This window comes from Lepidochelys olivacea (genome assembly GCF_965140295.1).
Source record: "Lepidochelys olivacea isolate rLepOli2 genome assembly, chromosome: 25".
Taxonomy (NCBI): domain Eukaryota; kingdom Metazoa; phylum Chordata; order Testudines; family Cheloniidae; genus Lepidochelys; species Lepidochelys olivacea.
In genome coordinates this window covers 16313098-16327942 of record NC_140435.1, presented here as the reverse complement: position 1 = coordinate 16327942, position 14845 = coordinate 16313098, and the positions used below count along the sequence as shown (strand labels likewise).

Sequence of the window (14845 nt, the reverse complement as noted above, 5' to 3'; positions counted from 1 at the left end):
AGGCGCTGTGTGCCCCCGATAAGATAGACAGTGGGCAGATAAGCTATTTCATGAGCAGGTACGGTCTGCGGTGGGTTGATAGAGTACTTCAGACACAGAGGAGTTATGCAAGAAGCAGGAGTCTCGAAGCCATGCCGATATGCTGCCAGAGGGTGCCTGGAGCGAGACACTTAACTCCAAACACTCCCTGAAAACCCCAGGTCGGGCCTGAGCCTGCCCAAGGAGAGAGCTCGGCCCGCAGCCCCACCTGGAAATCGGGACATCAGCGGGGCTAGGGCCTGTTTACCGCAGCTGGGGATGCGGCCTAATGGCTGGCCTGAGAGGCCAGGGCAGAGCTGACCTGACCCCATCTGTCCCCCAGAGCTCAGCCTAACCCTGCCCCACACCGGTTAAAATGAGCTGATGTGGTACTTAGTGCCGGGTGGCTTCAGCTGCCGATTGCTGCCGCAGTGGGGCCGGGGGGCAGAGAAGCTGGTCCTGGCTCAGGGGGGCAGAGGCAGAATTTGGATGGGGGCTGGCCTAGCAGATGTGGTGAGCGCTGCTCTGGTGCTCAGCACAGGACTCCAGGGTTCTTTCCACGGCCCATTCTCCAACTTGCCAAGCCCCTTGCTTGCTCCCTGCCTCAGTTTCCCCATAAATCACCAGCCTAAATCCCAGGGCTCCATCTGTCGCTATGTTAGCGGCCAGGAGGGGGTGGGCAGCTCTAGACAAGGCCCTGCTCTGTCACAGCCACAGGGCTCAGCACCGGCTGCAGCTTGGGTCCTCTGTGTGGCTACTGCCTTCCCAAACCCACTTGGGCTGTGCTTGGCTGGCGCCTGCAGCAGCCAGGTACCTTAGTGCAGCCGCTTTGCCGTGTCAGCCTCTGCCTGGCCAGTCAGAGCCACAGGCACCCCCTGGAGGGGGACGGTGCAGGCTGGGGGGTGCTGTAATACTCCTCCCAGAATGTCCTTGCTGGGGGAATGTGGAGGGGGTTGGCCAGCCCAGGGCTGCTCTGTCCATTGCTCCCTCACTGGGGCGGGGGCTGGATTCGTTCCCCTCCCCGCATGCTGGCTCTGGGGTGATGGGGGCTGGCTGAACCCAGCGCAGCCTCCCCTTTGGGCCGCAGCTCAGCGGCGCTGCCCAGCCCTAGACGCTGGTCTCTCGCAGCAGGTGGCAGCAGCCGGCGTCGACAGGGTGGCCGAGCCAGAGGAACTCCTCGGAGTCGCACTGCAAGGGGGCGCCCGCCTCCAGCTGCTTCGCCAGCAGCGCCCGGTCGGCCTCCTCGCTGCCCGTGAGCCCTGCCAGCAGGAACGTGGAGGAGCTGAACGGCTTCTTCTGCAGAGTGGGGGAGACCCCCGAGTCCTGTGGGGGGAGAGCGGAGATGGAGGAGGCGGGGCTGACGTGGGGGCGGACACTGAAAAATGCCGCTCCCCTCCCCCCCCCACCTCCATTACGTGTCCAGCGCGAGCCTCCTGCCCAGCACGGGCTGCCCAGCCACTGCAGCATCGCCAGCCTGGCCAGCGAACCGGCCATGCCGTGTGCCACGAGTGACACACTCAGCCCAGCTCCTGGGGGGGAGGCGACCCCGTTCTCAGCCCCCCAAGCCAGGCAGACCATGCGAAAGCTGCCTTCCCTGAAGTGAGCCCTGGGGACACCCGGGGCAGACACCCTGCGGGAAAGGCGGAGGGTCCCTGCTGGAAACACCTGGCTCTGGTGTCTGGCCAAGGCCGCGCTGGTTCCCTGCTTTGCACTGAAGTGCGGTTTTGCCCAGAGATGCCCAGGCAGCCACTGGGCTGCAAACTGGGCTGGCGGAAACTTGGCAGGGAACAGGGACAGAGAACCCTCCTGCCCTCCCCCGAGCACCAAGCCCCACCCTGACTCTGTTACCTTGGTCAGACTGTCCTCAGAGGGGTTTTTCCTGCCCTCTGGGGAGAGCGAAGAGGTCTCCTTGATAATGTCCCACCAGAGCACGCCCCGGGGCATCTGGCTCCTCTTGGTAGGACCTACCAAAAAACAATGAAAACCAGATGGGCAAAGTCCCTGTCTAATGACAACTCTGGCTAAACAAGACCCCATGGAACAGGGCAGGGCAATGCCTGTGTCAGTCTTCGCCCACCTCCGGCGCCCTCCAGCCCTGGCGGACGCTGAATCGCCTGCCGACAAGGCCAGAGAGCATTCTCCCCGTGTCACGGATGGGGAAACTGAGGCACAGAGACCCCAGACTTGCCCAAGGTCACATGCCGGGTCCATGACAGAACTGGGAATGGAACCCAGGAGTCCTGACTCCCCCTCCCAAAGTTTAATCTCAAGAATATCCTCCCTCCCCCGGTGGGGGCCTGAGGTCAGGTCGCTGTTCCAGGGCTTCCACACTCTGCTAGTCTCCAGGAGAAGCTCGTTTGACCCTCTCCGTGCGTGGGGGCTCGGTCCAGTCGTGGGGGTGATGGGACACAGATCCTATCCTTCGTAGGCTGCCGGTGGGGACAGCTGCTGCTGTCCGAATGCTGGCTGGGCTATGGGACACTAATTGGGGGAGGGGGGTATCAGCCCAGCTCCCCGTGGACATGTGTCCATGGTATTGTCACTTGTTGGCAGGCTCTGCAGAGAGGCCAAGGACTGAACAGGCCACAGACACTGAACTATCCGGTTACCACGAGAGGTCACGGCTGGAACAGCCCATGGGGGAAGCCTGCTCCTTCACCGCCCCTGAGCTGGGGGCGCCCCACGCGTCCTGGAGGCTTGTCTGGCCCTTTCCACCAGCGCCACGTTCTCACTGGATCATCCAAATCTGCCCCCCTCTCTCCTGCCCTCACCCAGTCCCAAGCTCCGTGGGATGCCAGGGACCAGCCCAACATCTGGCACCCCTGCCCGTTGGCTGGGCTGGCACCTCGCAGCTGGCATTACCTGTCAGGTAACTTATCAGCACCCCCACCACCACAGTGGACAGCGTCCCCAAAGCCCCAAAGTAGAGGTAGGACATGGCGTAGAAGTCATCGGCAATGGCCGGCCTGCGAAGGAAGTGACATTGTAGTAAAGCAGAGGGAATGATATCGTGATAGGCTAAAGAAAACCACGACTAGGTACATCTAGGCTGGTCAAGGAAGGTTCTATTCCTGGGAGTCACCAAGGCTGAGACTTGGTCACCCCCTATTATATTGCTTGCCCTACCTTCCTCCCAGCCCACCAGCCTGGCTCAGCCCCCTGTGACCTCTGGGCTCGTAGAAGGGAACGTCTTCGGGACAGGGCTGAGCCTCACACTGTGAACCCAACAAACCGGAGGTCTGTAGGTCCTACCACACTATCAGTGCGGAATACAAATACTGCCAAATCACAGAGTTGCCCATCTGATGTGGTCGGGGCTTTGCAGGAGGAGAAATCAGTGTCCCATATTTTGTTGGTTTATTTACCTGATCTACCCCAGTCCTGGACCAGAGCCATTACAGACGGCATGCAGCCAAGCCCCTCTGTCAGAGCTCTCCACCCATGCACCACTGCCCAGGGCCAGGGAGCAACTGTCCCCAAACCGGACTCCTGTCGGAGAGATTCAGGCAGGGAGCGAGTTCCCCTGCTGTTTGCAACAGCTCCCCTCAAAGAAGCTCCATTGTGAAACTAACAGCCACCCAGGAGGTCTTCAGAACACGGCTGCTGTCGGCTCACAAGCGCAGGAACAGACCTTGGGAGACTAGCAGCGCCACCCAGTAACCACCCACCACCACCGCAGCTCAAACCCTAGAGGATAATGGGTCTGAACCCAACCCTCAGCTCAGCGCACCTCCAGGCTCTGGGAGAGTTCAGACCCACAGGTACGCTAGTGGGCTGGCCCTCATCTCTTTCTTGGGACAGCCTCCGATCCAGGCAATTCCCAGCCCTGGGAATATTCAGCCCCTGCTGGATTGGTTCCCTCATTCCCGGCCTGACCTTTCCAAGGGTGCAGAGACGTTCCGCGGAGGCAGGGGTCCCAGGACAATGGTGCTGTTGATCCCCTCGGTAGCATTGTAGAGCGGGCACAGGTCTCCGTAGTAAGGCAGCACTCCCATGGTGTCCTCACTGGGTGGGTAGATGGTGCCCCCCACCGCCACCCAGAAGGAGAGGACAAAACCAGACCCCAAGCCTGCAAAAACCCCCTAGAAGCAGAAAAGAAACAAGGATTCAGCCAGAGCCTGAGCAATAGACATTCCCCCACAGCTCTCGGGCATCTCCGCGCACACAGCCGGGTACCTGCTTCTAGGGCCAGCATATTCCGGGTCTCTCGGGAGCAACTGGAGACAGGCACCGGCAGCTGGAGTCGAACAAGGCAGCTGGCAGCCCACACCCCACCTACAGCCCACAGATGCCCCTGATCTCCCACTCCCTTTGCTCCAGAGCCAAGCCGAGCACCAGCACCCCAATTCTGATGCACTGAAGCAGCCTCCTTCCCCCCAAAATGGCAGGGACTTACGACTGTGTTGCAAACGGGTATGAACATCCCAAGGATGAAGGCTCCAAGCAAAGGGCCGCTTATCACTCCCATGACGGTGAAGGAACCCTGGAGAGATGGAGATGGGGTGGAGGTCAGCCAGGATCTGGATGCGGTTTGGCACTCAGGGGCCCGGGAGGAGAGCAAGGCAAGACTTTCCCATCTCAACTTTTTTTTTTTTTTAAATGAAAAAATTGATTTTTCAACAAAGGGGAGTTTTCAGGAGAAAATTTAATTTTCATGGACAACCAAAAGTGGTCCGTCCCCCCCAACATCACAAAATAAAAGTTGGGTTTTGTGGACATTTCTGTTTTCTGTTAAGAAAAGCGGGACAGGACGGGTGGGTTTTGACCAGCTCCTGTCAGGAAGGTCTGGCCAAGAGTCACGGGTCTGTCCTGCCTTAAAAACCTCATGCACTTGAATGAGGGGACTTGAGTTTCAACTTGATCCATCCCCAGGCTACGTAGCTGCAGCCCAACAGCTGCTGTGGGATCCTGCCGCTGAGGGGCACCTGAGAGCCATGATCCCAAACTCCAGAGCGTTGGCACCAATATATTCATCACTGGTGCCGACACAGCCCCAAAGTTTTCCCAAACTTTGGGAAGCTTCTAGTCTTGGAATCCCAGTGGGAGATGCCTGGAACTTGATTTTCAGAGGCTCTGTTGACTTCAGATGGAGCGGTTGATGCTCTGCAGGAGATGGGGTGGAGGAGCATAGGGCCAGGGGGTGGGCGACAGGGTACAGAGCCCTTGGCTGGCAGACCCCTACGTCATTGCCACCTCGACAGCTCTTCCATGACTCACGTGAAATGAGCCGGAGCAATGGGGACCCAGTGCAGTGGCTGTTGGCCGGGGCCCAGGGACAAAGCCTGCGGATATCGAACCAGCACCCTGGGGCATGGCACCATCTGGGGGCGGGGTGGGAGGAAGCTTACCTGCAGCACACCGCCTCCCAGCAGGGAAGACAAGGCAGCCACCGTGATGCAGGAGATGCCGTAGATCAACGCTGCGGGATGGAGAAAAAACAGCCTCAGGCCAGGGAAGCAGCCGCACCGGACCCACCCCCTGCAGGGGGCTGAGGCATGGTGGGGGTGCGGGGAGCAGCTTGGGGCTGGGGAGCAGGTCACTTTGATGTGTCTCCCCTTTAGCCATGGAGCCCTAAGCAGCCAGGGTGAAATGCACCCCCAGGTGGAGGGCTCGGGCAGCCAAATGCCGAACTTTGCCGCTGCCCCATCGCCATGCAGCCAATGCAAGGATCCCCCCGCTCCCTCCAGCCCCACACTTACAGAGTCCCTTAGAGAGGAGGGTGAGTTTCTGTGGCGACAGGGAGGGCATGCTGGGCTTGACCAGGTCTTCCACGGTGACGGCTGCCATGGCGTTGATGCTGGTGGATGCCGTGCTGAGGAGAGACGGGGCAGGAGCAGAGGAGAGTCATGCATGCCAGGCCAACGGGATTGTCATCCTCCGGTCTCCCAGGCTAGGTGGGGTTGGGCCCGAGGGAGTTTTGGATGGGAGACCAACAGGGACTGATGTGGACGGAGGAGTGGAGGGCACGCTCCCCTCTGGGTCAGTGCACATGCCTCAGCACATCACTAGGGGGCGCTGTGCCACAGGATTAAGGGCACTTGCCCCACAGTCCTATCCATCCCCAGTGCCGGCAACCCCAGTCTGTGCCCAGAACTGCCCCTTTAGCTGCAGCTGGGCACAGCGACTTTCGTCCTCACTTCCTGTCCCAAATGACTGTGGGGGGGTTTAAAGAGCTGACGAGCTCCACCCCAGAGCCAGCTCTGAGCCGTGGAATAACAAAGGGGAGCGGGGTGGGGGTGGGATAGCTGGGCCCCCAATGGAGCCCAGGGCTACAGTCACTATTGCGATGAGTTGCTGGGGAAGCTGGGCTCTGCCCCTCACCTGAGGGTCCCACTGTACGCGCAGGCCAGGAAGAGACCGGGCACGCCCGGGTACTTCTCAAAGATATCCAGGACCAGGTAGGGCATGTACTGCAGGGAGGAGATGGCCATGTTACAGAGGAGCCAGAGGCAGGGAGGAGGGGTTATTCCAGAGTGAGACTAAACCCCCTCTTCTAAGGAGAACTGGTAGGGGGTGGGGGAAAGGACCCCCTCGGAGAGCAGCTTAAACCCGTCGACCAGGACGCAGAGAAGGGGATGCCCCAGAGACGTGGGTTAACAGCAGAATATCGAGCGCCGGGCATGGCACCTCCTATCCCAGGAGCACTTTGCAAAGCATCAGCCCTCCTTTATAGATAGGAAAACTGAGGCACAGAAAGGCGAAGGGACCCACCCCGGATCAAGCCAGGACTAGAACCCAGGTGTCCTGATTCCTAGTCCTACGCGCCAACCACTAAGGAAAGAATGCAGGTGTCCTGCTTGCCAGGCCTGTGCTCTGCCCTCTAAAGAATTAATGATCCACACAGGGGCTTCACCAGACGACCTGTCAAGCTCCCTCAGTTTGGCCTCTTGTCTTGATCTCTTCCACCCAGTCATTAACAGGGCAGTTCCCCCTGGCTGCTCAAGTAGCCCTCAGTTCACTAGAGCAGGGCTCCCCTGCAGCAGGGACAGAGGCCAGCCAGGCCGTGGGTACCTGGTCGGGGGCAGAGATGTATCCAGCCAGGAGGGGATCACAGTCCTTGTAGAGCGCAAACATCACAATGCCACAGCCCACCGCGCTGGAGACGATGAAGAAGAGGCCCACTTGATTGACCAGCAGAGCACTGAGAACACATGGACGGCAGAGATCACAACCGGGACAGAGCCAACACCACACAGTGACGTCTGGCCAGGAGCCGGCTTTCCCCTCCGCCAGGCTTGGGCAGATCCACTGTTCATGCTGGCTCAGCAGCCCCAGTGGTCTGTATTCATCCCCCTTCCCCACGGCAGAGGCAGGGCAAGCTACCCATGCCCTCAGGCTGGGACGGAGGTGCCCCATTTCAATGGGACGTGGGTGCCTAACTCCCAGAGGTTCCACTGTAGGGCCCCCCAGCAAGGTGCCCTCCTCACCCTGACCCACAAGTTGCACTAGACCCAACACTGCCAGACAGTGCTTGTTGCTTTGGGGTGCTAGCCTGGTTTGAGACGCCCCAGGCCTGACCTGCAGAGGGGCAGAGCACCCCCAGGCCAGCCAAAGCCAGTGGGCACCCTAGGGGCTCAGCACCTCTGGAGGTCAGGCCCTGGGCACAGCAGGTCAGGCCTGTATCCAGCCTCGCCCTTCTCAGCGCAGGGCTCCGCTTGCGCTCCCCAAAATGTGCCCCAGCTCAAGGGCGGGATCCCGACCTCCAAGGAGAGCCCTCCCCTCTGCACACCAGGCAGAGCCCCTCGGCTGCCCCCACGGTGCGCAGAGCTCAAAGTAATCCCAGAGGGCTTGGCCCACAGCCCGGGGAGGCTCACAGCGAGATCCCCTCTAACATAGGGCCCAGCTGCAGGGACCACGAGAAATCCAGGGGCTGGGGCTAGCTTTGCAAAGAACAACGGTCTCCTGTCACTGGTGCCCGCTTCCCCCAGAGATCGGTGATAACTACTTGTAGCCTTCCAGGCTCTGGCTTCATCGATGGCTTCCTGCCACTGCCCGGGTCCCTGGGAGACCCCAGGATGGGACAAAGCTACCTGAGGAATGAACATCCTACCTGTTTATGGAACAAACCAGAGCTGCAGGGTCACAATTACTCAGCAAAAGCCACCTCCACTTCCTGGCAGAGCTACACCCTAGCTTGGCTCCCTGGCAGCATCTGTCTGTTGTGCTGACCTACTTAACTCTGTGACCACTGCCTTGATCCAGGAAGGATCCTTCCCCTGACTCTCCGGCTGGGAAATCCCCTCTTGGCTTCCACAGGAGTGCTGGTTAGCTGGGACACTTTCCTCTCCACAATCCCTCACCATTCCCCACTCCTGACAAGACTGGAGGGAAGGTTTCCTCTTCCCCAACCCCCACCATGCAAACCTCAGCCCTGGCTGAGGCCTCTCCCCCGCCTCCTTTCCCCATCACTCAAGTGGCTCCTCACTAAGCTCCACCCCAAGCCAGCTAGTCCCCATGGTCACATTTTATCCTTTACTGCAATGGGCTGGGGAACTCACTGCCACAAGATATCACTGCAGCCAAGAGCTTTAATCTGCTGGTTTTATGTCCCTGCACGAGACGAGGTTCTTGGAACAGGCACAACCTCAGCCACCGATAAGTACGGGCGGGCTGGTCCCAGCGCTGGCATGGCCAGCCGGGTGGGGCAGCTAGTCTCCCCCGGCCATTATCAGAACACTGGAGGAGGCCAGGGTGGGTTATCGGTGCCTGACGGATCATGGCTTGTGTCTATAGACTCACACAGGAGGAGGGGCATAAGGCTCCGTGGCAGCGGCCATGTTGATATTAGAGATACCGGTATCGGGGCAGATAGTAGCATGTACGAGCCAATAAACCCCAGACAGATCGTCCCCCTGCACAGTGGTGGATCAGGAGGGACGAGGGCACCTGTGTCCCACCTGCACTCTGGGCTTTCCCATGCCAGCCAGGAGACAGGTCGGGGATAGAGCCGTGTGCAGTTAGACCAGACGATCAAAGGTTCTAATCCTGCCTGCTCCATAAGTGCAGTTTTACATGGCAACACTGGATCATAACCCTTCAGCCGCCAGCACTGGCCACAGCCACCGTGAGGTGACTCAAACAGGGTCCCGCTTCCTGCATCCCTCTATGCTGAGTTCCCCAGCAGCCTGGCTCTCACTTCCCTAGGAAGTTAAACCCTGCCTCAGTTTCCCTTTCCGAAGCAGTGGGGACTCACAGTTTTGCCTCATTCTCCGTCTTGCAGGCCACATAGCGCTGGACCTGGGCCTGGTTCACACCGTACATGGAGAGCCACACCATGGTGCCCCCAAAGGTGAAGGTCCAGAAGGTGTAGCGGCTCCTGGGGTCTGGGTCGAAGCTGCAGACAGAAGGGGAGGGCGAGACACAGACTAAGCTAGTCATGCAGGGGGAGAGTCTCCCAACACAGACTATTTTCCCAACCCCATAAGTGAGTGTGTGGGGTTGGGGGGAGGGGCCCCCAAGCATCTTGGCAGTTCTACCTCCCACCCCAATCATGCTGGGACATCCCAGTGTAACGGGCTGGCATTTTGGTGCTGTCATGGTACAATGAACAGCCGGGAAGGGTCACACCGCATTGCTGTGGGAATATCCCACAGGGCCCCAGTGTGGGACGCAGACTGCCAGCCCGGAGAATCGCCCCACTAAAAATGGAAACTGGCAGGGAAAAACCCTGGGGCAGACAGCAGCCCTGCTCAGCAAGGACACCTCTGTAGCCAGCATGGGGCTGGTCCCAGGTCTGGGAGGGGAGGGGAGTGGGGTCTAGCGGTTAGAGCAGGGAGATGGGAAACAGGACTCCTGGGTTCTTGTCCGAACCCTGGGAGGGGAGTGGGACCTGGAGGTAGGAGTCCTGTGGCTCAGAGTTAGTGGGTTTCTGGTGGAAAAGGTCCATGCTGGGAAAGGCACCTACTCGAGCAGGTTAACCCTGGAGTGGTTGGATGCGATCTCCAGGACTGCTCCAGGGCTGCCCACAAGCAGCGTCCCCTGGATCAGGATGGCAATGAACCCAGACAGCATCACGAACACCTGGAACACATCTGTCCAGATGACAGCCTTCATCCCACCCTGTAGAGGGAGAAGAGGAGGGTCAGTGCCCTGGGCGGCCAGCACCAAAGTGACATCACAGAGCCCCTAGGGGCCAGAGCCTGGGCTGGAGCAAATCAGCACCGATCTGTAGACGTCAATGCAGGAACACTGATTTACACGGGCTGGGGCCCTGGCCCCAAGGGTTAGCTCATCCCAAGCCGGGTAGGGACATGGCCCAGCGAGCTAATATTCCCCCTCATGTCATCGCTGGTTTGACCTGCCAGCAGATTGTGGAAGGGCCCTGCAGGGCACAGGATGGAAGCCCCTTTGCATTGGGCATAGCACCAGGATACCCCAGGCAAGCCCCATCCCACCCGCCTGCTCGTCTCTCTGATTTCTGGGATCTCTAGTGGAACCAGTCGAAAGCTGGAGGACACGTGCCAGCAGCAGAGAGGGAGGGGCTGGTACTCACTATGGTGGTGTAGAAGGTGCAGATGGCTCCAGTGGAGAGAAGAGATGCCCAGATATCCAGCCCTGTCACTAAACCAAAGAAGAAGTCAGTCAGCTAAGGGGAGACATTCCCTGACCCAGCCGTGCGGCCCGCAGGGAACCGGGCCCGGCACAGAACTCCCGATTCTCCCCAGCCCTGAACTTCGGGGCCCGGGTCGGCTCTAAGGGCCAAAGTTTGCAGCCCATCAGACAGCGGTGGCGCTCACAAGAGCTAGCGGGACGGATCCCCAGCTGGCATAAATCAGCATCGCCCCACTAAGCCAATGGGGCCAGAGCCCCAGCTGGTGTACAGCGGCCATAGCTCCACGGGAGTCAGTGAGGCCAGCGGGAGTCGTGGGCTGGCAGGACAAAGACTCTGTAGCCGCAGCAAAGGGGATAGAGGAAGGGCTTCGATTGTAAGCTGCTTGGGGCAGGACCCAGAGGGCAGCACCTGGTGTGATGGGGGGCTGGGCTGTGCCTTGGCACTATGGGAAGAGAAATACTAAAGAACACCAGCCAGGCCCCTTTATTTGCACGTTCCCCTTTCCAGGCGTCGCTCCAGGATGAAAGGCACTGGCCCAAGGACCCGGAGACCAGGAATCACGTGGGGGGCCTGGGATGTACCTTGGTTGAGGATCAGCGCAGGGGCATAGATGACTATCCCCGTGTACAGCATCTGCAGATGGAACAAACAGCATCCCAACCCATCGTCAGCACAGAACCCTCCGAGCCCGTCAGCGAGAGCTCAGCCCCCGGCGGGAGGGCGGGAGGGGAATCAGATAACGGGGACCAGGTCTGGAGTAGGTCCAGCTGTTGCCCGACCCTTGACCCTCATGCTGTTCACGTGGGCACCCCCCAGACAGAGGTACCCAGCGGGACACGACCTGCCCCACGGCGTTAGAGTGAGGCTAGATCCCCCATGCTCTGGCTCCCAGTTCTGTGCCCTACCCACTAGGCTGCACTGTGGAGCGGATCCTTTAGCTGAGGCCGGGAGAGGCGTCTGCTCAGACCCCACTAGGTCATTGTACTTAGACCGCTCTGCCTGTGCGGCCCCCACCCCCAGACATGCCACTCCGCCCCGGCCGGACCCCGGGACCACGCACCGTGGCAGTGATGTACTGGATGGTCCCACATAGACGAACCTTCCTGCTGAATCTCATCTCCAGGTACTGCAAGAGAGAACGGGGAGCAGGGTGTGAAATTCAGTGTGTGTGTGGGGGGGGAGGCGGGAGAGGGCTGCTGACCTCTTTGCTCATCTCCTCCACGGGCTCCTCCAAAGGCAACAAACCAACCCATCTCTGAGCAGCTCCCCAGCCTCTTGCCCGGCTACCCCCAGCACAAGCCTGCTGGGACAGGAGCCCCCAGCCGCTGCTGAGGGTCTTGGAGGAGTCTGGTTCTTCAGGGGACTCAATCTAACCCATTTCCTTCCTTTGTGATGGTTTGTCTCAGCCTGTCAGTGCAGCCCCCTGCCCCACACAACACATTGCACAGGTGCAGAATTGCAAACCCCTTTGCTTCTCGCAGAGCAGGCTCCCCCGCCCCTCGGATTTACAGCAGTGCTAGGTTTGGAGGGTAAGAAAGTCGGAGGGAGCAGAGTTCAAACCACGGTTCTGACCCCTCCAATGAGATTAGCACTGGCCTCTCAGGGGCTCCAGTACACAGATCCAGTGCCCCTGGGACTTAGCGGCCCAAGGGTGCCGTGGGTTCACCGGCCAGACAGTGTGTGTGTGGGACAGAGAGGGGGACCCCTGGAGCTCTGGAGAGCAGCCGCCTTTCCACCACCACACAGTGAATGGGCCTCGGAGCATAAATGTGCTTAAGCAGGGAGAGAACATCCCGGAGCTGAGCCGGTCCCGGGCACTTGGCTAAAGGCAAAGAGTGGGATTCAGGCTCCCAGATCCCATTCCTTTTCATGGTCATTGGGCACCCAAATGCCTCCTTCGCTGTTCCGTGGAAGCAGCATTCCAGTCCCAGGACTAGAACTAGGGGCCCATCTGCTCCCCCCACCCCGCCCTTAATGCATTTGTCCTCACAACTCCCCAGCAAGTCAGGGATGTGACATCAGCCTCATTGGACAGAGGGGAAACTGAGGCACCAGGAAAGGAAGGGGGTTGGGGGCAGAGCCAGGAACTCCCAGATCTCCCGAGTCCCCAGCCAGCGTGTGAACTGGCAGAGCTCAGGTTCCACAGAGACCACTGCCCCTCACAGGTGACTCCAGCTCTCCACCTTGCGCGTCATTGCATGGCTCGCTAATGCTTCCCCACCAGGGACACGCTGTTTACACCACTCAGAGATGCCGCTAACACAGGTCCCAGCACATGCTCCAGCAAGCCAAGAGCAGGAATCCAAGCCAGGGCATCGGGTGAGGCACTTGTGATACTGGGGACTCAGTCTTTAAGGGCTGAGCTTCCCAGACAGAACCTGAGCAGGGCGTGGGAAAGCTTTGGTTGTTATGCTCAGCCTGTGCGAACCAGACACAGAATAAAGCACCCAGAGCACTGAGCGACCTCACAGAGCTAGAGACAGGCAGCCAGAGACCTCCAGGCTCTGGGGAAGCTGTGATCTGCCCCCACCCAGCTCTGGAAGGCGATCAGTGCCCCCGCGTCCTTCCCCAGCCCTTTGGGGGAGCATGCACCACCTGACCTCAGCCTTCTCCCCACCAAGGCCCTGGCAGCGAGGCTCCTTTGTGGGACCCAGCAGCTGCACTGCCTGGAAGCCCAGTGAGGAGCCCTGGAGTTTGTCAGGGATAATAGCAGGGCCAGGAATCCAGGCAGCTGCTCTCCTGGGCCAGGCATTTGGCGCTGACAGACACCAGACTCCTAGTCCCCTGTTCTAACCATATCCGTCCCCGAGCAGGGAATAGAACCCAGGCGTCCTGAGTCTTACCATGAGACAAGCCTGCCTCTCAGGCTGAAGGAGGAGAGAGGAAATAGTGTGATCCCAGGGGGCACCGTCTGACCCCCACCCCTGTGTCCTGAGATCTGGGGACAGTGGATCTATCAGCTCCTGTTATCCATGGTGTTTATTAATGATAAGACTCTGGATGGCCAGCAGAGAGCAGGATTCCTGACCTTTCCCACTCAGCAACTAGGAGAATGTGCTTAGCAGAGCCACAGGGCTGGGCTAGCAGGGGAAGGTTGCCCAGCTCCTGCTGCCCCGTAAATGCCCTTCGCCAATCCTAGCAGCCCCTCAAATTCACGAGCACTGAGCAAACCCTGAACAAACCCACCCGCAGGGAAGCCACCTGGGCAGCCAGATACGTGTCTGCCCAGGCCTGTCTCCCACCAGGCTCCCTTACCTCGTAGGTGCTGGTCAGCCCCAGGCGGTAGAAGACGGGCAGGAAGAGGTAGGTGGTCAGCAGGGTGTTGAGCATCTGCCCCAGGCACATCCACAAGAACTTCATGCCATAGCGGTAGGCCTCTGCCGGCACACCCAGCACCTGGATGGCCGACATGAAGCTAGCAGAGAGCGAGAGCCCCACAGGCACGGCCGACATCTGGCGCCCCCCGGTGAAGAAGTCGTCGCTGGTCTTCTGCCCGCCTTTGGAGAGGGCGTAGAAAAGCCCAATCCCCGTGGAGACCAGGAGCATCAGACCAAATACTCCGTAGTCCCAGAGGCTGAATGTTAGCATCTCCGGCATAAAAACCTCCATGCTGCCCACCTGGGACATCGAGCCAGCTGCTATCCGAGCAACGCCCCCGCCTCAGACACGGACAGACCCAGCCCCACAAGATCCCCCCCCGCAAGCAAATCAACAGCTAGGCCTGCAACGGGACCCTGTGCCGTAACTTGCTGGCTCAACGCAGCCACCCGAGAGCTTTGCTAGCAAAGCAGGGGCAGTTTGGAAAGCGCCTAGATAGGGCCACAGACAGACAGAAATAGAGACACAGATAGGCAGCAAAGGGCTGTAAACAAAAAAAACACTACAGTTAACCAAGTGAAGGTTCACTTTGGTAGAAGGGAACAAATAATAATTATTTAAACCAACAAAAACAGCAAATTGTGTATGAAAATCAAAGTGTTTCAGAAACTGAAATTCACAGTTTGGATCCAGGACCCAGAGAGACCCACACTGCAGAAAAGTCTCTATGTTCACGGTGTCAGGATCAGCTGGGGGGTGGGGGGGGAGAGGAGAAGAAATATTTTTTAAACAAACAAAACCATCTGGCCTGGATCCTTTCTGAAAAATCAAAATATTTTACAAACTGAAACTGACCAGAATGTCAATATTTTAAAACACATCGTTAGAAATTAAAGCAAGTCCAGTTGAGGCTGATCAAAAAACAAAACCAAACCTGTTTTGTCTATTCAGAACAAT

The 14845-nt window shown here is 59.0% G+C and overlaps 1 protein-coding gene across 1 annotated transcript; it reads right to left on the bottom strand.

Annotated features, from left to right (window-relative positions):
• SLC5A5 (solute carrier family 5 member 5) lies at nt 1-14197 on the bottom strand (the record flags this gene model as incomplete). The annotated part of the gene is made up of 15 exons (XM_084614546.1): nt 1-1341; nt 1867-1982; nt 2881-2984; nt 3895-4100; nt 4415-4501; nt 5367-5437; nt 5718-5830; nt 6340-6428; nt 7030-7159; nt 9212-9352; nt 9923-10077; nt 10511-10578; nt 11152-11203; nt 11631-11696; nt 13826-14197. The coding sequence occupies 15 exons, from the start codon at nt 14195-14197 to the stop codon at nt 1126-1128; spliced, it is 1986 nt and encodes a 661-aa protein (XP_084470672.1). The 3' UTR covers nt 1-1125.
• Nucleotides 14198-14845: the final 648 nt, after the last annotated feature.